General features: G+C 44.9%; 3 protein-coding genes across 24 annotated transcripts in view; 2 read left to right on the forward strand and 1 right to left on the reverse strand.

Moving 5' to 3' along the window:
• Positions 1-8,795, forward strand: part of LOC139554568 (microtubule-actin cross-linking factor 1-like) — a 253,793-nt gene extending 244,998 nt beyond the window's left edge. For 17 of the 19 annotated variants that reach the window (XM_071367478.1, XM_071367481.1, XM_071367484.1 and 14 more), the window contains 4 exons: positions 1,596-1,807; positions 4,739-4,849; positions 6,191-6,302; positions 6,480-8,795. In XM_071367478.1, the coding sequence (XP_071223579.1) occupies positions 1,596-1,807; positions 4,739-4,849; positions 6,191-6,302; positions 6,480-6,724 (680 nt within the window). In that variant the 3' untranslated portion in view covers positions 6,725-8,795. Of the gene's footprint in view, positions 1-203; positions 237-1,595; positions 1,808-4,738; positions 4,850-6,190; positions 6,303-6,479 lie in introns of all 19 variants that reach the window. The other 2 variants (XM_071367470.1, XM_071367477.1) reach the window with 2 other exon arrangements.
• A 1,401-nt stretch (positions 8,796-10,196) lies between these two features.
• The window catches only part of LOC139554575 (bone morphogenetic protein 8B-like), a 39,117-nt gene continuing 26,891 nt past the window's right edge, over positions 10,197-22,422 (forward strand). For 2 of the 4 annotated variants that reach the window (XR_011670860.1, XR_011670861.1), the window contains exons 1-6: positions 10,197-11,804; positions 13,438-13,630; positions 14,061-14,209; positions 14,461-14,655; positions 14,843-14,922; positions 15,165-15,275. Coding sequence is in view for 1 of the 4 variants with exons in the window: in XM_071367492.1 (XP_071223593.1) it covers positions 11,231-11,804; positions 13,438-13,630; positions 14,061-14,209; positions 14,461-14,655; positions 14,843-14,922; positions 15,165-15,275 (1,302 nt within the window). In the remaining 3 variants the exon portion in view is untranslated. The remainder of the gene's footprint in view (positions 11,805-13,437; positions 13,631-14,060; positions 14,210-14,460; positions 14,656-14,842; positions 14,923-15,164; positions 15,276-22,422) is intronic. The other 2 variants (XR_011670862.1, XM_071367492.1) reach the window with 2 other exon arrangements.
• Positions 16,039-20,136, reverse strand: LOC139554573 (uncharacterized). The gene is made up of 14 exons (XM_071367489.1): positions 19,616-20,136; positions 19,211-19,350; positions 19,033-19,104; positions 18,861-18,944; positions 18,591-18,737; positions 18,421-18,501; positions 18,150-18,299; positions 17,988-18,037; positions 17,797-17,866; positions 17,618-17,704; positions 17,426-17,524; positions 17,223-17,303; positions 17,010-17,114; positions 16,039-16,561 (listed from the first exon to the last, which is right to left on the reverse strand). Exons 1-14 carry the CDS (start codon positions 19,779-19,781, stop codon positions 16,400-16,402), a joined length of 1,494 nt encoding a protein of 497 aa, XP_071223590.1. The 5' UTR covers positions 19,782-20,136; the 3' UTR covers positions 16,039-16,399.

Below are 22,422 nucleotides of genomic sequence, written 5' to 3' on the forward strand. Positions count from 1 at the left end.
CTCCTCAACCTTGGGGACTTCGCCTGTATTTTTACCCCTTTGCCACTGTCTTCTGTGTTGAAGTGAGAGAGAGAAAGTTTGTGTGTGTGTGTGTGTGTGTGCGAGAGAGAACGCTAAGTAGAAGGAATGTATGTGTCTTGTCAACGTATTTCCATCTCACCGTGAGCACGCCACTATTTCACCTTGTCTCTTGTGTCTCTCAGTGACGGTCACTCCTGGCTATTTCTGCTGCAGAGGTACCTACACTCCCTCTCGCTTCTATTGCTCCCTTGCTCCCTCTCTCTCTCTCTCTCTCTCTCTCTCTCTCTCACTCTCTCACTCTCTCACTCTCTCACTCTCTCACTCTGTCCATCCACCCAGCTCTAAATCGCTCGTTCTAACCGCTCTGCCCATCTGCTTGTATCTATGTGTGGGCGTGTGTATGTTTATACATGTCTAAGTCTTGTCCGTGTGCCAGTCCACGTCATGATTCCCACTCAACAAAACAAAAAAGGATTGGCCAGCCCTGGTCTTGGTGGTGATGGTTGCCATGTGGATTCAAAATGGCTGCACGGTTTGACGGGCCAGTCCCATTAAAAAACAGAGCCCGTCTAAGACCTGGGTGTGGCCAGCCTGGGTTTCTATTAGCACTCTTTAAATGTGATGGCGGGTGGGGACTGAATTAGAGGGTGCACCTGACTCGCTGGGGGATGTAATTGCAGGGCGCGCACCCATTTATTATTGACTGGCCTTTGCTGCTGTTGCTAGTGGATGACTCTGAGGGGGTGTGTCCTGTCCTGGGTATAGCTGCTGACCACGGCTCCGGTGACCTGCTGCTAATGCTAGCTGCAGCCCTCTCATCTCTTTCTCTCTCTCTTTCTCTTTCTCTCTCTCTTTCTCACTGTGGCTGGCTTTTCTGGGCTTAAGTTGTGTGCTGGGGCTGCTGAACTATCTTGTCTAAGAATGCTTCTATGAGTGTCTATGGGAGGGGAGTCCCCCATGGTACTGTATTGGGGCTCCCCCAAAGCATAACCGGGCATGCCCCACATAAACGCGCCAAACACACTGTTTATGAATTAGGGAAAGAATAAACGAGTCAACGGAGCGACTCCCTCGCAGTGAGAGAAGAGAGGCTGTGGTTTGGTTTACAGACAGACCTCTGTGTTCTAGCTATATAACCAGACATAGAACAGCTGTTCTATTAGTGTGGCTATAACAAATAAAAATGTACTATTTAGGTCCATACTTCCATACTTGGAAACATTTTTCTCTCTAGTAGTTTGGATACACTGACCTCTAACCTCTGTGTGAGGATGCCTCGCTGCCTTCCTCTATCCTCTACACCGTCACAAACACACCCACTCCCTCTTCCCCATAAAAAGTAGCCCAGCCAGAAGTGCACTTCACTGACTCTGATTCCCTTCCCCTACCCTACTCAGCACTGACTCGACCACACAGTGCACTGACTCTGAGAGCAGTGACTCGCCGGGGAAGCACTGACTCGCTGCCTCTATGCACTGCGTCCGTAGTTGACTGAACGTGACTCTTATTTTGTCTCCCTCTTTCTTTCTCTCTCTCTCTCTCGCTCTCCTTCTTCCCTTCCTCCCTCACTCCAGCCCGAGGCCGTACCAACCTGGAGCTGCGTGAGAAGTTTATCCTACCGGAGGGGGCTTCCCAGGGCCTGGCGGCGTTCCGTTCCCGGGGCCGGCGCTCCAAACCCGGCTCCCGCACGGCCTCGCCCACCCGCTCCTCCTCCTCAGCCTCGCACAGCGCACATAGCTGCGCCTCCCTGCCCTCCACTCCTGCCACCCCTACCGCCTCCTCCAGAGTAAGTGCCCCCAAACCCCGTCTTCCCCTTAGAAATACAATTACTAGAATGGGAAAAACTCCCCAGACCATGACAACTTGACCGCACCGGTGTACTCATGGTTGACTCAATGTGGTATTATGTTCTATGGGAGCGAGGTGATAGAACTATATCGCCCTTAAAGAGAGATCTCCCTGCTTCTCTTCACGTCATATGTTGGTTACCATGTTAGTTACAATAGAAGTCTGTCACAAAGATCGGTAGTGTCTTTTAATATAGGCCTGAGCAATTACACAAGCTACTTCAATCGCTGTGGAAAAGGAAAGTGGACATGGTTTCTCTCTAAGTGTTCCTAATGCAAACAGACTAAAATGTAAACTGCAAGAGTACATGACACATATGCATAACAATACTACAATACATGTTCACAAACTGCAGTCAATCAATGTGTTTTGTAGAAATTTTTCTCCCCAATTTCGTGATATCCAATTGCGATCCAATTACGATCTTGTCTCATCACTGCAACTCCCCAACGTGCTCGGGTGAGAAGAAGGTCGAGTCATGACTCCTCCGAAACATGACCCGCCAAACCACGCCACATGCCCGCTTAACCCGGAAGCCAGCCGCACCAATGTGTCGAAGGAAACACTGTTCAACTGACGACCAGTCAGCCTGCAGGCGCCCGGCCCGCCACAAGGAGTCGCTTGAGCACGATGAGCCAAGTAAAGACGCCTCAAGCTCTGCGATGCGATGCCTAAGACCGCTGCGCCACTCGGGAGGCCCCATGTCAGAGTCTTTGTTCTCACCATGTCTTGTTTGTCTCGGTGGCCCATCTTCTCACCCACTTTCTTACAATGGTTGTTGTCACAATGGTTCTTCATTGCACTAATTGTGTGTCGATTACACTTGAAGGTCGAGTATTGATGATCTCAGTTCCAGTGGCGGTCAGTGCCATTTAAGATGAGGGAAGCCGATTTAAAAAAAATATATATATATATATATTTTTTCATGAGTATGGCCTTATTTCTATTACAGCCTATTGGATGACTGTCATTCATATTCCATTCATCCAGTTTAGTGTAACAACGATAGGTTTAAGCTACTACTATGAATGAAAGTTTACAACGTAGGTGCACACAGTTCGAGAGAAATTTGTGTGACAGATAGTGACACATGGCCTGCATCTAGCTGATCTAGGGTGTAATCATTAGTCCAGCAGTTGGCCTGCATCTAGCTGATCTAGGGTGTAATCATTAGTCCAGCAGTTGGCCTGCATCTAGCTGATCTAGGGTGTAATCATTAGTCCAGCAGTTGGCCTGCATCTAGCTGATCTAGGGTGTAATCATTAGTCCAGCAGTTGGCCTGCATCTAGCTGATCTAGGGTGTAATCATTAGTCCAGCAGTTGGCCTGCATCTAGCTGATCTAGGGTGTAATCATTAGTCCAGCAGTTGGCCTGCATCTAGCTGATCTAGGGTGTAATCATTAGTCCAGCAGTTGGCCTGCATCTAGCTGATCTAGGGTGTAATCATTAGTCCAGCAGTTGGCCTGCATCTAGCTGATCTAGGGTGTAATCATTAGTCCAGCAGTTGGCCTGCATCTAGCTGATCTAGGGTGTAATCATTAGTCCAGCAGTTGGCCTGCATCTAGCTGATCTAGGGTGTAATCATTAGTCCAGCAGTTGCAGACGAGAGTTTCTTGCCTCTGCTTCATTTTGGAAGAAATTAATTTGTTAAAATCTCTTCAACTATTGTCTTTCTCTCTCTTTGAGTCAACTACTCACCACATTTTATGCACTGCAGTGCTAGCTAGCTGTCTTATGTTTTCAGTTCTAGATTAATTCTCTGATCCTTTGATTGGGTGGACAACATGTCAGTTCATGCTGCAAGAGCTCTGATAGGTTGGAGGACATCCTCCGGAAGTTGTCATAATTACTCTGTAATTCTATTGAAGGAGGTGTGAACCAAGAGCCTCCTAGGTTTTGTATTGAAGTCAATGTACCCAGAGGAGGACAGAAGCTAGCTGTCCTCCGGCTACACCATGGTGCTACCCAACAGAGTGCTGCTGATGCTACTGTAGACATTCATTGCAAAACCGTGTATTTTAATCAATTGTTTTGTGACATAAAACTATACAAAATATATTAATCTTTTTGAATATTTTTAGGAAATTCACTGAGGAGGATGGTCCTCCTCTGAGAAACCTCCACTGCTCAGTTCAATGAAACACACCTCTGGCCTTTCTCACGTATACCACTGAATCCTAAACCCTAGACAATTATGCTTTGTATTACTTAGTGTAGCACCACTGGTCATATATTCAATCAGTCAGGTCACTGTAGCCTCAGTCAAAATGGAAAAGTATATGGTCATCGCAAGTATACTTTCATCGTTACCTAGTGTAGCAGTTCAACCAAGGTGCATGAAATGAGGAATGAACAGGGTATAAAGAAGAGATGCAGCCAGTCTTGGAGGAGAAAGCATGACACCATATTACTCAGAATACCCATAATTATCTGTACTGTTGTCACTGATCGTTAGTTGTGTAGTCTGTTTGTGTGATTTTTGTATCGTCTGTGTCTTTTGTCTGTCTGTGTTGAAATGGTCTTGTTTCTACATGTCCAACAGCAATCACCACGTCCTTAACTGTGACATTTTTATTTCTGGTTCTGCTTTGTTTTTGTCTTTCTTTTGTCTCCTAAATCCCTCCAATCCACCCCCTGCTAACCTCGCTTGGAAAATGTACTGTTTTTCGTTCTGTGTTTTTAAATCCTTCCACTGTCGCACCAAAAACACGCTGCGCTACACTACCTGCCTCTCCTCCTACCCCTTCCTCCCTTTCCCTATTTTCCTTTCCTCTACTTTCCTGCTCCTCTCCTTGCTTCTCCTCCTCCTCCTTTTATTCTCATTGGCTGCCTCCCTCCTTCCCTCCCTCCTTCCCTTTGGTTATCCCAGTCCTCAAACTCGCGTGGCTATGCCAAGCCCTGGCTGGCACACAGTAAAACGCCAACGCCAACCAAGTGCCAGTCCTGCCCAGACCACGACCACACCACCCCTGGGCACGAGGTAACACACTGACCCCTCCCGCCACCCGTCCCAAGCCCCAGCGAACTAATAATGCACTAACTCACACACACTGTCACTCACTTACGGGGTGGCCATACACGCTGCATAGTGCACACTGTGCAACGGGACCATGAAGACATAAAAGACGTGACATTAAAATTCAGCTTTAAGACTGAATATATTTGCGTCATATCATGTTTCGCCGTTTTTTGCTCAATATCCAGTTAAACGTATTAATATGTGAATTGTCACAATATTTTAGGCCCCCGGCAAGAAGCGACTGGCGGTAGGTCAATAGAAAGAGATTCAAAGTGACATCCTCTTAAAGAGCAAGTAGTGAGAAGTTGTATAATTATTAGCGAACTCCATCTGGTAGTTTCTAGGGATTTAGTTTGGTAGTCTGTTGGCCATTTTTCAAATGGCGTGTCTGCTGTATTATGCTAGTATGGGGATGATGCTTAAAAGTAGTACCTTCTCCTTTCGTTAAAGGTAGATGCAACAATATGACATCATCATGCACAACATGACAACATCCTGGCTACAAGCATCAACAACAACCAAATTCAAATCCACTATTGACTTCCCAATGTCGCCATGCCTCAAGACTCAAATTGGGAAGAGCCAAAAGTGTGACAGCCTTTGCAGACTTGTCGTCTGTTTGGTTGATGTCGTCCCGCCGTGTATGATGATGTCATATTGTGGAGTCTACCTTTAAAGGGCCAATGTAGTCAAACATTTTATTTTATATATATATTTATATATATATATACTTTTTTTCACACTGAGTTGGAAAACGTTTAAATTGTGAAAATGATGATAATGCCCTTTTAGTGTAAGAGCTGTTTGAAAAGGTTGCCTGAAATGTCAACCTGTTTTGATGAAACTTTTGGCCTTCCATGCGGCAAATGAGTTAATAGACCAATGAGAAAGAATTCCAAACCTCTGCCAATAGCAGCCAATTTTCAGTTTTCCCTCCCCACTCAAACCACTCCTAGCAAAATTCTTGCTTAAGAAATTGCTCTTTGCTAAGAAGCTATTTTTGTTTGTTTTCAATTAATATGGTTAAAAGTAATCACAGTAAGGTATTTCATTGTTATCCAGAAATGATTTGATATTGATATAAAAACAGCTGCATTGAACTTTTAAACAAATGTTTCTTAATCCTGGTCCCGGGCACCCGAAGTGTCAGTTTGGTTTTTGCCCGAGCAGGTGTGTAGTGCTGAGGCAAAACCAAAAATGTGCACCCCTTTGGGTCCTCAGGACCAGGATTAAGAAACACTGCTTTAATGTATTCAGTAGCACAGTTTGCCACTGTCTGACATTCCCGGTGTCTGTCTATAGGGGGCAGTTTCGGGGTCCAAGCTGAAGAGGCCCACCTTCCACTCCAGCCGAGGGTCTCTGACTGGAGAGAATGGAGGAGCTACACCCACTTCTACTAAACCTGGACGCACCGGTAAGAACAAAGTCCAGATTTTTCATACGAGTTTTGATTCCTATTTTCAGTTCTCTATTTGTGTTATCTCGGAACATGTGATTCCCGTAATGAAAATGAGACTAAACATCTTCTTTTTTTTTCTCTCTCTATTCACTTTCTATCTCATTACCTACCCTCCTCCTTTCTTCCTCTCAGACCCCAGGCGTACCCCATCGGGAGCCAGTGGCGCTGCCAGCCGGGCGGGTAGCAGAGCAGGCAGCAGGGCCAGCAGCCGGCGGGGCAGCGACGCTTCAGATGCCTCAGAGCTCCTGGAGACGCGCTCGGCCTGCTCGGACACCTCGGACACCCCCCGGCGACCAGGAGCGGCCAAGCCCTCCAAGATCCCTACCATCTCCAAGAAGACCCCAAGCCCCAAGACACCCGCTTCTGGGAAGAAATAATGAAGGAGACGTCAAAAAGACGTCATACATCTAACTATAGAGCTGGTTTGACTCCACAGGCTACCCCAGCCCCTCAAACACCAGCCAGGATGAAATGGAGAGGAAGATGTCCAGACTATAGAATTAGATCAAGTAGAACGGACCGTCTCCCATTCAAAGAGATGCTCTATAGTGGACAGACTACTGGCGGCCATATTGGGTGTCACATTTGATCCAAACATCCATCCATAGGGCTTGCATGGGATTCATGCACCAAGACTACTGTATGGAGGGCAGGTAGAGAGGGGGAGAAATATCTTTCTATTTTTCCCCGCTCTCGTACACACACTCAAATACACTCACTGGGGGCATCGAGGCCCGGGTTCGTGCACTTAGACTGGGGTGAAACAGGACAGAACTTCCCCCTTTAAAACCCAGATCCCAGTTTGCCTTCCAGTCTCCTGTGCGCTCTCTCTCGTAACGGGATTGTGCTAGACTGTTTCAGAGAAAGCCACAACAGTTTGAACCGACAACCAACCAACATGATGCTGCCTTATTTGTGTTGCACATTTCTGTCCTTACTTTTACCTAATCTGAGTTCCACAGAGCGTTAGGTAGAGCCTTGTAACTAACTACTTTGTGTATGTACACACTGACACACACACAACTGAAATACACACACACACATTGAGGGTAGTGATGAAATGACTCAGAACTTGCTGGAGAATGGCATTCCGAAGAACTGGATTGTGGCTATTGTGGAAATTGTTTCTCACCAGGAGTTAAACAGAAAATATCCAATGACTGCCATCTTGTTTTTTACTCTCCTGGACTGGGAAGTGAAGAGGAATGACACTTCAGCATGTCTGTGGGTCGGGAACAACCGGACTAGCGTGGATTTATGTTCAGTGTGTGGGCTGCCCCACTCTGACAACTTCCTGAACTGCGCTAACTGCCTAAACCTCAAGCCTAGGAGACCGTGGAAGTGGTGGGAAACACACATACACACGGCAATGTCCTCACAAACCACTGCAACAATCAGTGTGTTGTTAGGTGGGAGTGTGTGTTTGATGGAATGGAGAGTTTGTCATATGGCCCCATTAGTCTGAAGCTAACACTCAAATTTTAAAATGACTTCTTGGTGGGACCCCACTAACGGCAAAAACGTGACAATGTGTAACAATGAAGTGGCTTGTAAGGACATGCACAATTTAACACAATTTAAGCTACGCTTATTCCAGATTAGAGATTGAAAACCGGCGCACACTGACAGTCTGTATCGCTGTAATTCCACTTCGCCCCTCTCCCCTCCGTTGCCGCTGGAAACCCCCAGAGCAGCAAACATAAATGTTTGTGTAAACGCGTGTCGTCGTTACACGTTACAGAAATCAGAGGTCATTCGCGTGCAACGATTTGATTTGTGAATGTCTTTCTGTCATTCTGGTTCATTTATAATCCTGTTCTATTTTTTTGTTTGTTGCTTTTGTTTGTAGCTTAAGAAAACATTTGTATTTATTTTTCAGTTCTGTATCATATCACCTTGGAGAATGATTAGTATTAAGATGAATGAAGTCATGATATTTTGTACCAAGGAAAATGCCCTCTCCTCTCTTCAACGTTGTATGTTTCTACTTCTTCATAACATTACTCAACCAGGAAGCTGACTGATTCCCATGGCAGCCTTTTTTTTTTTTTTTGCTAATGACTACAACTCCCAGAACACGACCAAAGGGGGTTGCCCTCATTGTGTTGGCAAAAAACTACGAATATGAATGAAAGGGAGCTGAAGGGGCCAATGAGTGAACCCCTAGTGTCCCGCCTTATAGGCGTTTGAATGGTCGTGTCTTTGATGGCTGCAAATGTGCTTCCCTGTTTGTTGATGTGAGAGCTGAAGTATATGAAAACCTAATGAACGCAAGTGACATCTTAAGGTGATTTTTATTTATTTATTGTCTCTTTGGGGGTGAGGATCCGGGCGCAGGAGAGGAAGTCACCTTTTGGTGTTATTCACAGTGTGATGAAGAGAAAATATGGAGGGTGGAGGAGGCGGTTAGAAGTCAATTGTGTAAAATAAAAAATATAAGATTATAAACCTTTTTGTTCTCATTTTGTATAAAAAAATATGCTTGCAGTAAAAAAATATATATATATTTTGTCATTGTGGATTGATTTTAATATCATTTGGGGGGAAATTATGTGTGTGTGTATACGTACACGCAATGTTCACATGTGTGTTTCCATGCGTGTCCTTGAGTCTGTAGACCACAGTCTCTGCACACCGGAAATGGCTTGGTAATTAGGGTTGGGGTGCAATTAGCGTCTCCAGAGATAAGAACACGCCCTGTAGTAGGATCTTCAAGAGAGGGAGGGAGGTCTCTCTGTGGTCATGGATGGGTGTGTTTCTCTGCTGATTTTTATCCTACAGTATATTGTGGGAAATGTAGCTGAGGTCTATCTCATTCTCTGCTTCCACAGTAGCTAAATATAAGACTTGGTTTGTGTGTGTTAGAGGAGGAGATGGAGCTATTACGTCCTTTCCGTTAGAGAGAGAAAATGAAAATCACCTTGGTTTATTTGGCAGATGGGGTTTGGTCGTTATAGTCTTCCCTGTGCAGCTGTGTGTCTGTGTTTACATGGAACTATCCAAACCCACTCACATCCTCTCCCACCATCCCCATCTGTCCTCACCACCTATCCTTACTCCGACAACAGGCTGACGGACTCACTAGCATTCTGTCACCCTTCCCTCTCCATCCGTCATTCCTCTCTCCGGCCCTAAAATCCCTCAACACTGGAGAAAGAAAAACAAAAATACCACAGAAATTACTCATTCCTGGCACTTCTGACTCCCTGGCCTTAGAAAATATGGCGTTTGGTTTGGTCTGTCAGTATTTTTGCTGTTCAAAGTGGCCGCAAGTCCCAGGGTGCTTTTGAAGTCAAACAAACACAAACTGGCATTGAACTGACCCTCACTACTATATTTGAGTCTGTGTCATTTCTCCCCTCAAATCCCTTGCTAGCCCACACACCGGATTGCAGTCAAACTGGAAGGAGGTAAAGACAACTCGCAATCTGTTTGACAGGATATTAAAACGTATAAATACCGAAAACAAACTATTTTATGGGGTACACGTTTTGTCAATACACCATAAGCTACAACAGTCTCCATTCCTGCTGTTAGTACTGGGTTTAAAGATATGGTACGACTGCTAATCCATGTGTTCTATGTAGATAAATATCTTTTTCTAAATCTCAAAACATAGAAATATATTCGGTGTATGTATTTTTCACCAAACTCACACGGATTCCATAATGCTTTCCCATGAAAGGAAGTGGTCATGAGAAGACGAAAAGATAAAAGGGAGGGAGATTTTAAAAATCCCAAAGGGAGGGATGGGGAAGAATTGGGAGAGGATGTGGGGAGAGGGAGGAGGCTGTATAGGACACTCCCTCTTGGTGATGGACAACTCAACCAGTGTCGAAGCACCCTTACATGAGGTCAACTCTCAGAGGGCACACTACAGTACGCTGACAAACATACTGGCATTGTTCTCCACTTGGAACAGGTGGTTTGGGGGAATTCAAAAGAATGATACAATAGCGAGGAATAAAAGACTAATCAAAAATATATATATTTTTTTAAATACTGAACGCACAAAGGATTTTAAGTAGAAGCTACACAAAGGTTGCGGAAGACATCTGGAAACATCTGGAGTTAAAGACGCAAGTGGACCTAACAAACAAAGGATCTTTAATGAATCAATTACTCTGCAATTGTGGATTAAAGAATTATTGATCAAGAGAGGTGGTCGACAGATAATTTCCCCACTGTGAGGATTTGACTCCTTGTTCCTTGCGTGGGATCAGGTTGTTGCCTGCCAGCCAACGTTGAGGCGTGACAGGTGTGGTGTTTTTTCCTTATCCTTCGGAAAACAGGTCTGATTATTTGATTCTCTCAAATTTGATTGACTACCAATCTTGGTAGCACCTGCCCTTTGATTTATCCACTTTCAACCTCAATCAAATGTACTTCTCCAAAGGGAGAGATTTCAAAGAGATTGTTTGTTTTCATCAAAACACATAAAAAAAGTTGTAATTTTACCCTTTCATTTTATTGTCTGTGTGTATCACATGTGTAGAGTCGTGTTAGGGTAGAAGAGAAAAGACAAGCGGTGGTTGAGAGATTTAAAGTAGTAGAGGAAGGGAGGAGACGACAGATAAACAGAGGGAATTAAATGAGTAAACATCTCTTAGTGTCCACCGTTGATCTAAACACATCTCATCACAAATCACAGAGGTGCATTTGTCAGTGACGGATACGTGCAAGACAAACAGTTTGGCGTACACAGACAGACAGGGCACATGCAAATTGTTTGAGACACAGTAACAGTCCCTCTGTGGTGTGCGTTGCAGAATATTATTTGCTCTCTTGTGGACTGAAGGCCAAAAGAACAAAGAAAAACCAACCAGACTTGTAGGTTACAAATAGAGAGAATAGAAAAAGATCCGGGTAGAGCTTCTTCCACTATGGCAATGGACACCTTGGAAGATCTCCCTCAAACCACACAGAGCTTGGACAGACCGGATGGCTTCAGAACGTGCGTCTATACCCACGCCTGCCCCTGTACAGGAAGAAGACACATCCATGACAACAGCAGCAAGTACACCTACAGACGCCTTCTCCAACTCCCACTCTTCCCTATGGCTCTCCTCCTCGTCCCCTTGCTGCTCTGTCTCTGGGGCCACCAGGCCCAAGGAGTCGTCCACTCCAGCTTCCGCCGCCTCAGCAGCCGAGAGAAGAAGGAGATGCAGAGGGAGATCCTGTCCATCCTGGGTCTACCGGGTCGGCCCAGACCCCATCCTCCCCTCCGACCGCCCTCCTCAGCCCCCCTCTTCATGCTGGACCTGTACCACGCTGTGTCGGCCAAGGGGGATGAGGGAAACGGAATGGGGAATTGGGTAGGGGGTCTGGGGTTCGGCGGTGCAGATGGGTTGACGGGCCACGTCAGCCATGCCGCCCTGCCCACGCTCAACACGTACACTGCGCCGCTGGGGACAGTGGTTAGCGAGGCCGATACGGTCATGAGCTTCGTCAACCTGGGTGAGTTACTGACCGTTGATACACCTGCGATTTAAAATTCCTGTGTTTTAATTGGCTATTGTTTGTGACTCGTTATCCAATTAGTTGGGAGTTGTTTGTTCAGCCAATGGATTTCCAAATAGAAGCCCCACGGCCTGATCTGGCCGAAAACTTCTCCTGTGATCCTTTACATGTCTTGCAAAAGAGCCCAGTAACTGAATAAAGGACATATTGTTGGATTGTTCAATGAGAAACGAGGCCAACCTGGCAATGTAATGTAGTTTTGAACCAGTTCACCTCTCAGGGACAGTCTTGTTATCACATGAGATACTTTTCCTGTGCTGCACCAGCCCAGACAGTAGACCTACAGATGCTTATCTGACACAGCATTACAAATTAAACATCCTTTTCCCAGTCATTTCCTTCCGCTAATCTCTCCTGAAATAAGATGGAAAACCTTGTTACCGTGGGAAAACATGATTCCATGTTATTTCTCTTCACATTTTGCATTGCTTCGACACTTGATATGCTAGTTTTTCTTAGTTTTTCTACAGTATTTTGACATGCATGATAACTTATATTACTGTATCATACATTACACAAAAATAACAAAAACCGTAATTATACATTTCAGTTAATGTTTCACTAGATCTTATTTTGACAATGTCTGGTGTGTCGCCTTGAACCACCATTTTAAGGACATCTAACCAATCTAGACAGTTTCTCATTTATAGCCCCTGTCAGTTGGAATCAAAAATACACCCATCACACACACACACACACACACACACACACACACACACACACACACACACACACACACACACACACCCTATCAATCCGACCCAGTCAAGGCCATGCAACGCGCTCAAGACAGTGCGTAGGGGACACAGCTGTAAGGAATTACAGGCCCCACTGATACACACACACACACAAATGGAGAAGCAGCAGAGGAACGCTCTAAAAATACTCCCCAACCTGTAGTTAGTGGTGTGTATGTTGAGCAGCTGCTGCGGTTGAAGGCCCTTAGTGTCTCTAATTACAGCACACTACAGGGCCCCGACCGTGGTTGTTAATGTGCTCTGCAGGGCTCCCGAGAGTGCGTGTGGGTGCGTGTGCGCAGTCTTGCTTGAGACTGTGGCGAGAGACCAGCGTGTGCGTGTCCTTCCCCATCTTTCTCCGTCTTTCCCTATCGCCTCTCTCTCCCATCTCTACATTATCACCATCCTGTCCTCCTTCACTGGGCATCGCCTGCACACCTCGCTCCACATGTCTGCTCCGCTCTTTCCCCCTAATTTCCATTGACTCAGTCACTCATCCTCCCGTCTCCCTCGACACCTTCCCACTTCTGTTGCTCTTCTCTCTCCCTCTGTCTTCTCATTCACCACTTTCATGTTAGATTCATTGCTCTGTGAATTGCTCTTTCGTCCCCCTCTTCTCCCTCCTCCTTGTGTCATGTGGGAATGTCTTTATCATACACTGTATCGTACAATGAGTATATCTCTGTTTGTCTTGGTCTTTTCGGGGCTTGTTGAGGGGAGTGGAAGTAATGTGTAGAGTAGATGTGAGCACGTGTGAATGATGCGTTGCGCTGTTTAAATGTGGGGGAAATTATTTGGTATTACATCGACCTCCCTCTCCTCTTCTCTCTCAGTGGAGCAAGAGCGTGACCTCCTGCAGCCACGGCCGTATTGGAAGGAGTTCCGTTTTGACCTGACGCCCCTCCCCCAGGGGGAGACAGTCACGGCTGCAGAGTTTCGCATTTACAAGACCCTGACCATGGGCCAGAGGGCCAACCGCAGCCTGCACATCTCTGTCTACGAGATCCAACGGGAGAACAAACACAGGTTCCTGCCACTAGATCAGCTGGTTATTTAACGCTCTCTCTCTCTCTGACACATTTATATGATCAACTTTGGGGGTTTTGCATTAGAAAGGATGAAAGAGAGAGTGCATTTTTTATGATTCCCCTCACTCTCTTGACATGCTCTCCCTTCTCTCTATACACCATGGTTTGGCTTATCGTTCCAGATGTTTTTTGTTTGTTGCTTTGGCAAAATGCAATGTCGAATTTGTTTTGCTTTTCACTCTGGCCTCACAGAACTCCTTGCAAAATAACTAATTGGCCACGTTGTGGCTTGTGAGGACGCCTTGTACAAGCTTGGTTCTCGAGAGCTGAAGCTCAGTGGCCGTCTCTCTCTACTGCATGGCCATGTAATGTGTTTTGCGTATCTCTCCCGGATTTGTTGTCTCATGCTACTCCTCGACGTTCCTCAGAGAGCCAGAGCTGGTGCTGCTGGACATGCAGTCGGTGCCAGCGGGGCAGGAGGGCTGGCTGGCTTTTGACGTGACCTCGGCCAGCAACCGATGGCTCCTGCACCCCCGCAGTAACCTGGGCATCCGGCTCTATGTGGAGACAGAGGATGGTGAGCCTCATAGAGTTAATACTATGGTCAGGGTCAGAAAATGCTCTGCAGATGTGGAGGTGATTTCCCACAAAGTGGATTTCTTGATTATTATGCCTTTGAATAAGGAGGGAAGTTCACTTAGAATACAACACTGATACATGTGCAGTAACACTGTGATGTCATATAGTGTCTGTAATTGTTCAGTAAATACATAGAAATGGAGATATGCTGTTTTGGTTTACCTCAAGATTGTTCTCTTTCTCTCTAAGACCGGTCCCTGTCTGCTGGGTGGGTAGGCTTGGTGGGTCGTAGGGGCCCCCGCTCCAAACAGCCCTTCATGGTGACCTTCTTCAGGGCCAGCCAGGCCCCCTGTCGCCCCCCGCGGGCCGTGAAACCCAACCCTCATAAGAAGAAGCCCAAATACGACCTGCCCTTGCCCAGTATACATGGTGAGGTCCTACAAGGTCAGGGGACAACACTGGTTTTTCGTCTTGTTGTTAAGCTTGTTTTATGCACAGTTTAAAGGGATAGTTCATCCCAATTACAAAATTACTTAAGTTGCATTTACATTTAATTATGAATTTTATTTTAATTCCAACGTGTACATTACAGTCTCTGCTGGTTCATAACATATTTTTTGGTCCCTTTCAGATCACAGCCATGTCAACAGTGGGCGTCAGGCTTGTAAGAGACATGAATTATATGTGAGCTTCAGTGATCTAGGCTGGAAGGTGAGATTCTGTCTCTCTTAACGATTCATTGTACTGAATAGATAATCATGAGCTAACATTGTACCACCTTATTTGCTGTAACACACAGTTAGTATTATTTAGGTAAGCAAGGCATTTGTGTAGGATGTGCATTGTAGAGTATGTTCTTTGCATTCTTTATCATGTATTTCTCTAAGAAAGAGTCTATTCTAGTCATTCATCTAATCTTGTCATTCGATTTCTATGGTGTTTCTCTCCATTAGGACTGGGTATTGGCTCCTACGGGTTACTCTGCCTTCTACTGTGATGGAGAATGCCTCTACCCTCTGGGTTCCTGCATGAACGCCACCAACCACGCTATGATCCAACTAGTGGTCAGTATGCACTACTACACCCTCTCTCACATGAACGCTAACATTACTGGTTTCAGTAGGAAAGATGGTAAATGGTTCAGACATTAATGGCAAATATAAAAAACTAAGATACCCAAATTACTGGAGTCTACAATGGCAGACTGTTAATGTAGAGTAGGAATAGTGAGAAGTAACATTCAAGACTGAAGCAATTATCCCCTCTAGTGGTATACTTTATACTGTACCAGTGTAACGGATGTGAAATGGCTAGCTAGTTAGCGTTTCAATCAGTTACGTCACTTGCTCTGAAACCTAGAAGTAGTGTTTCCCCTTGCTCTGCAAGGGCCGCAGCTTTTGTGGAGCGATGGGTAACGATGCTTCGTGGGCGACCGTTGTTGATGTGTGCAGAAGGTCCCTGGTTCGCGCCCGAGTCGGGGCGAGGGGACGGTTTAAAGTTATACTGTTACACCAGGTTACTACACACACTGATAATACAAAACATTGAGGACACCTGCTCTTTCCATGACATAGACTGACCAAGTGAAAGTTATGATCCCTTATTGATGTCACTTGTTGAATCCACTTCAATCAGTGTAGATGAAGGGGAGTTAAAGAAAGATTTTAAAACCTTGAGAGAATTGAGAAATGGATTGTGTGTGTCATTCAGAGGGTGAATGGGCAAGACAAAAGATTTAACTGCCTTTGAACGGGGTATGGTAGTAGGTGCCAGGCGCACCGGGTTAAGTGTCACAAGAACTGCAAAACTGCTGTTTTTTTCATGCTCAACAGTTTCCCATGTGTATCAAGAATGGTCCACCACCCAAAGGACGTCCAGCCAACTTGACACATGGGCCAGCATCCTTGTGGAAGGCTTAGGGCAGCTTGTAGAGTCCATGCCCCGACGAATTGAGGCTGTTCTGAGGGAAAAAGGGTGTGCAACTCAATATTAGGAAGATGTTCCTAATGTTTTGTGCACTCAGTGTATGTAGTCCTACATGTTTTTAAATAGTACAGTATCACAAACCACAGTACAAAACCATATAAAGTGTGGCCCTGTAGGATCTTTAAATCAACTAAAAGTTGTTTTTTATTTCCAAATGCAGATAAAACAGCATCATTGTTCATCTAATATTAGCATTATAACTCTAGGAAGAGGAAATGGTCATAAAATCAAATAAATGAAAAGACGGAAACCAAAATGTTTTTGAACTACAACTTGTTTTATTTAAAAATGTCAAATTCAGTGCAAAGTAATGTAGTGCATTGGTGTCTAGATCCCTGTTGGGTGGCAAAGTGTCACAAGAATCCTGTGGGGAGAGAAAACAAGAGAATACATTAAATGAATGGGTGTTAACTAATCAGGGTACAACAAAGCACTTCAAGTCCTCAATTCCTTCAAAAGAGAGAAGGAGAAAGGAGTATGGTCCCTGCAGTAGGACTACATGCTGGCCATGAGGTTCTCCAAGTGGTACTCCAGGAGGCTGGAGAGCTCAGTGACCAGAGACTCTGGGTTAAAGTACCAGGCCAGCTGCTGGCCAAACATGTCATCAAGCAGAGCCATCAGCCCGCCCTGAAGAGAACACCACACAACACATAGAAAATGGCTCGGAGTTACTAGCTTATCAAGAGGAGAGAGACAATTAGAAATAGTCCCCCTAAAATGGCATTGGAACCTGGTTAACCATGAATAAGGAAGTAAAAAGGAAGTACACTAAGAATATGGAAGTAAACAGGAAGTAACCTATTGACTCTTACATTGAGCAGCAGCAGGTATCTGTCAGCCTCTGGCTCCATGTTGGCAGCAGTGGGCAGGAAGGAGTACAGGAGAGCGTACAGACGCTCCACGAACCCACCAGGGTGCTAAAGGAAACAAAGGAGGAGAAAAGAGGAGAGAATAGAAGAGAAGAGGAATTTAAGTGAAACTGCTAATAGAGATATCAAAACATGTACCAGTGAGATGCTACTTACCACCATCAGGGACTTCTGAGCTGTCATTAACCCAAACAGCACCAGCTCAAAGAGGACATCTATCATGTTCACATGATGGATCTAGGACAAGAAAACACATTTGGAGAAAATAGGAATGATTTCATATAGATCAGCTACTGTGATGTATAAAAGACACGCATGTGGAAGAACTCAGTGAGACTTGAAAGAGTTAATGAACTCACCTTTGCCTCAGCCAGCTCCCTCTCAATGTCATTCCGCTTGGAGGGGTCACTCAGGTAGTCCACAAAGTCCGTATAGGTACGGAGGAACTTGGCCTCGTCCTATGACAAAGAAAAGAGCATCTTAGTGAACAGAACACATATCCCCTCAGGGATGCTCTCTTTCCCTTGAAAGAGAATGAGTTAGTGAGTTACCATGTGGTTGGCCTGAACCAGTGCGCCCAGGAGGACCTTTCCCGCCACAAACAGATGGTTCCTGCTCAGGGTGGAACCAAGCAGGGTCTAGGGAAGAGGGAAGAGTTAGGGTGAGACATCTTCCTCTAGGAGACAGAACAAGAAGTCACAGAGAGAAAAAGAAAAGTGGGTCCACTCACAGTGAAGGCCTGGCGCAGGGAGACGAGCCTCAAGGCGATGTCCTCCACTCTCTTGGTGGTAAGGTAGAGGCTGTGAAAGGGAGGGAATGGAGCATGTCAACCATTAGAGTCAATGGGGGATAACAGCATTATGACCACTATCCTTCAGCATCTCACAAGCCCAGACTACACAGACATTTAGAGGAACTCACTTTAGCAGAGGAACCTCCCTCTCCTCAGGCAGCAGGTCCTCCTCCCAGCCCTACGACAACAAAACAAGCATTCAAAATCAGTGACCAATGACATGACAAACAATCGGTCAATGGAAGGATCGTAATGCTCCTAGTCAATAGTATGTGTGTGTAACGTCTGACCTCATAGCAGTTGTGGCCCTCAGGCTCTGGGTCAGTGAACTGCTGAGTGGTGGGCGTAGAGAAGGAGGCAGCCTCTGACCACGCTGAAGAGGAGAGAAGCCCGTCCAGCCCCATGTGGAGAGTGGCGTACACCACTGAGACATCAGTCTGCTGCTCAAAACACACACAACACACCTGTTTACCACACACCTTTTATTAGAAAACACAGCAAATCTAATGCAAAAATGCCCAGTAATGTCTAGTCTATATACATAGGAAATCGTTTATTTACCTGGTAGCAGCCAAGCGTCACGTCCACAGACGTCTCGTGGCGGAGGTGAGACGCATAGTAGGTCACCCTGCCAGCCACACGCTGACAGAGAGAGAATACATGTTAAGGCCAAATGGAATAAGTGAAGAAAAGCCTTATCTAATACTATTTCAGTAGTATTTACGTCTTACCTGGATCCAAGTGATGGACTGCACTTTGGTGGCACAGTAGTGGATGCCCTCTGGATTAAGCCTGGCTGTCTCCTTGGAGATGGCCCACACCAGTTGAGTCTCCAGGCCTCTCACCCTACTCACGTGGTGCATCCTCACCACCACCTGCTGTTGAGATAAACAACAAGACAACATCAACAAAACCACTTCAGCAATTGCTGTGACACATTTCCATCAAGATCAAATGACTGACAATGTAGATTAGGATTAGGTAGTTACAAAGACACATACCTGGGATCCCCCACGCATGTAGGTGATGATGGGGCTGATGAACTGGAAAGTTCTCCAAGCTTTAACCACCGGACCGGCATTGTTCTGCACATTACAATATATTCATGTTGGAAACAGTAAACATTGTAACCGTGATGTGACTGTGTGTGGGGGGGGGGGGGGGGTCTCTTACCCTGATCACAACAGGCCCACAGTACAGGGGGCTGAACCTAATCGGAATCAACTGCCAATTGCCAGTGGCCTCCTAAAGCAGAAAGCAGACAAGAGATTTGTTTCATGTCAAAGAGACACAACTTGAATATCTGGGATATTTTTCAAACATAAAACCCCAAACTTTCAGAAAATTGTACCTCAAGGATAGTCTGCACATCTGGCACATCCTCAAGGATGATAGCAGCATTCTGGACATCAAGGAGGTCTGGCAGCTGTGGAACATCTGGCAAATCATCCAATGGCACATCCAACTGGACCTCATCCAGGACAGTTGTTTCTAAAATTAGGAACATTGGAATATAAAAGGAACAGGACATTAGGACATAAAACGTAGCAAGATTACTAATACTAGCTAGCTAGGTAGCAAAAGTCAATCGCTTAGCAACAGTTACTGAAGTTAATGTTAGCTAGCAAGCTAGCTAGCTACAACATCTCTAGCACAAGCATTTTTGCCAAGTCTGAATTATAGAAATACACAACATTTCGCTAATTATAATTTCATTGTTAAACGCAGTAAAATAAGAGTTTTAAACTCCACATACCCTCTTTGCTGTCGCTGTCGCTGTCCACCTGTCGACGATCACGGACCCTGCAAAACAGAAAAGGACAAGAAAAACAAGCCACAAATGAATTTGAACAACCTGTCGACGCAGTAGGCCGCCGACGTCCACGCACTCTCTCCGACAATTTTGAAAAGCACCCAGGCATTTTCCAGTAGATTGTTCTATCTCAGGTGTCAAAAACCAATCAAGTTTGTTGTCAGCAGCAAACTGAAGTTGTTTTCGCACAGAAAACGTTCCATAGAACGTCGGTTAGATGTCTCTTGGCAACACACGTTCGAAAAGTATTGTTTACAAAATTGCCAACTGTGTCGCCATAGAAAAGAGTTTGGAATTCTATGATTCCCTTTAGAATCCGTTAAAATTGCTTGTCATCATTCTCATTACGTTGTGCTCCTTCGTAGCTCAGTTGATAGAGCATGACGCTTGCAACGCCAGGGCAGTGGGTTCGATTCCAATCACCACCCATACATAAACGACAGCCGCATTTATTGTAAGTCGCTTTGGATAAAAGCGTCTGATGAATCACATATTCTTTTTATATATTCACTTACAATGTAGAGAGAAAAAGGCTCAATTCAAGAGGGAGCTACGAAATTCATGTCCAAAAGTCGTTTTCTTTGCCTGATGTCATTAGAAATTACATAGAATTAAACTTGTTCTCTACAATATTATAACATTAATATACTTGTACTTGACAGTGTTGATGAAATAATAACGATCAATTGCTGTGACCATTGCTAGTTTAGACTGCACCGCACTTGGTTGTAAGTGTTCCATATTTGGTGTTGTGAGGTTAAATTCTCAGAGTAAATCGTCGGCAACTTTTCAACCATATATGGTAGAGACATTTGGTTTCGACTATTGTTTTCTGACATAATGTTCTATTGATTGGGCATATTTGTAAAAAACCTTGAATGAATTAAGAATTTTATGGGTGTACATTTATATTATATATTTTGGCTATTTTGCCACCAGATGCTTTCCTATATCGTTGGTATAATATAAAATACAAATACCAAATATTGTGTTTTATAAAGTCACTAGCTATGTTGGAAGAATGAGACAAACAAGGTGATTTAAAAAAAATGGTGTTGTTTAACTCCTGAAAGTCTTTGCCACAGTGGGCTATAAAGTCTTTTGGAGGACATATTGACCAAATTCAGACAAGGGGGGCCACAGCCCACGGAAAAAAGTGCTGAAGGCTCTACACTACCGGTCAAAAGTTTTAGAACACCTACTCATTCAAGGGTTTTTCTTTATTTTAACTATTTTCTACACTGGAGAAAAATAGTGAAGACATCAAAACGATGAAATAACACATATGGAATCATGTAGTAACCAAAAAAGTGTTAAACAAATCCAAATATATTTTAGATTCTTCAAAGTAGCCACCCTTTGCCTTGATGACAGCTTTGCACACTCTTGGCATTCTCTCAACCACCTTAATGAGAAAATAATATGCATTTCAATTAAAAGGTGTGCCTTCTTAAAAGTGGAATTTCTTTCCTTTTTAATGAGTTTGACTCAATCAATTGTGTCGTGACAAGGTGGGGGGGTATACAGAAGATAGCCCTGTTTGGTAAAATACCATGTCCATATTATGTAAAGAACAGCTCAAATAAGCAAAGAGAAACAACAGTCCATCATTACTTTATGACATGAAGGTCAGTTAATACGGAATATTTCAAGTGTAGTTGCAAAAACAATCAAGCGCTATGATGAAACTGGCTCTCATGAGGACCACCACAGCAATGGAAGACCCAGAGTTACCTCTGCTGCAGAGGATAAGTTCATTAGAGTTACCAGCCTCAGATATTGCCGCCCAAATAAATGCTTCACGGAGTTCAAGTAACTGACACATCTCAACATCAACTGTTCAGAGGAGACTGTGTGAATCAGGCCTTTATGGTTGAATTTCTGCAAAGAAACCACTATTAAAGGACACCAATAAGAAGAAGAGAATTACTTGGGCCTGGAAACACAATAAATTTGTCCTTTGGTCTGGATGCTCAAATTTGAGATTTTTGGTTCCAACTGCCATGTCTTTGTGAGATGCGGTGTGGGTGAACAGATGATCTCTGCATGTGTATTTCCTACCATAAAGCATGGAGGAGGAGGTGTTATGGTGTGGGGGTGCTTTGCTGTTGACACTGTCTGTGATTTTCTTTAGAATTCACACTTAACCAGCATGGCTACAACAGCATTCTGCAGCTATATGCAATCCCATCTGGTTTGGGCTTAGTGGGACTATCATTTGTTTTTATCAGTTATTATAAAAATATAAAACCAATTGTTTGTTACTTTTACACCTTTTCCATGATATCCAATTGGTAGTTACAGTCTTGTCTCATCGCTGCAACTCCCGTATGGACTCGGGAGAGGTGAAGGTTGAGAGCCGTGCGTCCTCCAAAACACAACCCAGCCAAGCGCCTGTTTAACCCGGAAGCCAGCCGCACCAATGATTCGGAGGAAACACTATACACCTGGCAACCCTGTCAGCGTGCATTGCGCCCGGCTCGCCACAGGAGTCGGTAGAGCGCGATGGACAAGAACATCCCTGCCGGCCAAACCCTCCCCTAACCAGGACGACGCTGGGCCAATTGTGTGCCGCCCCATGGGTCTCCCGGTCACGGCCGGCTGCAACAGAGCCTGGACTCCAACCAGGATCTTTAACTGCACTACTTGCCTTAGACCACTGTGCCACTCAGGAGAATTCATTTGTTTTTCAACAGGACAATGACCCAACATACCTCCAGGCTGTGTAAGGACTATTTTACCAAGAAGGA

Source organism: Salvelinus alpinus, chromosome 26, assembly GCF_045679555.1.
Source record: "Salvelinus alpinus chromosome 26, SLU_Salpinus.1, whole genome shotgun sequence".
Classification (NCBI taxonomy): domain Eukaryota; kingdom Metazoa; phylum Chordata; class Actinopteri; order Salmoniformes; family Salmonidae; genus Salvelinus; species Salvelinus alpinus.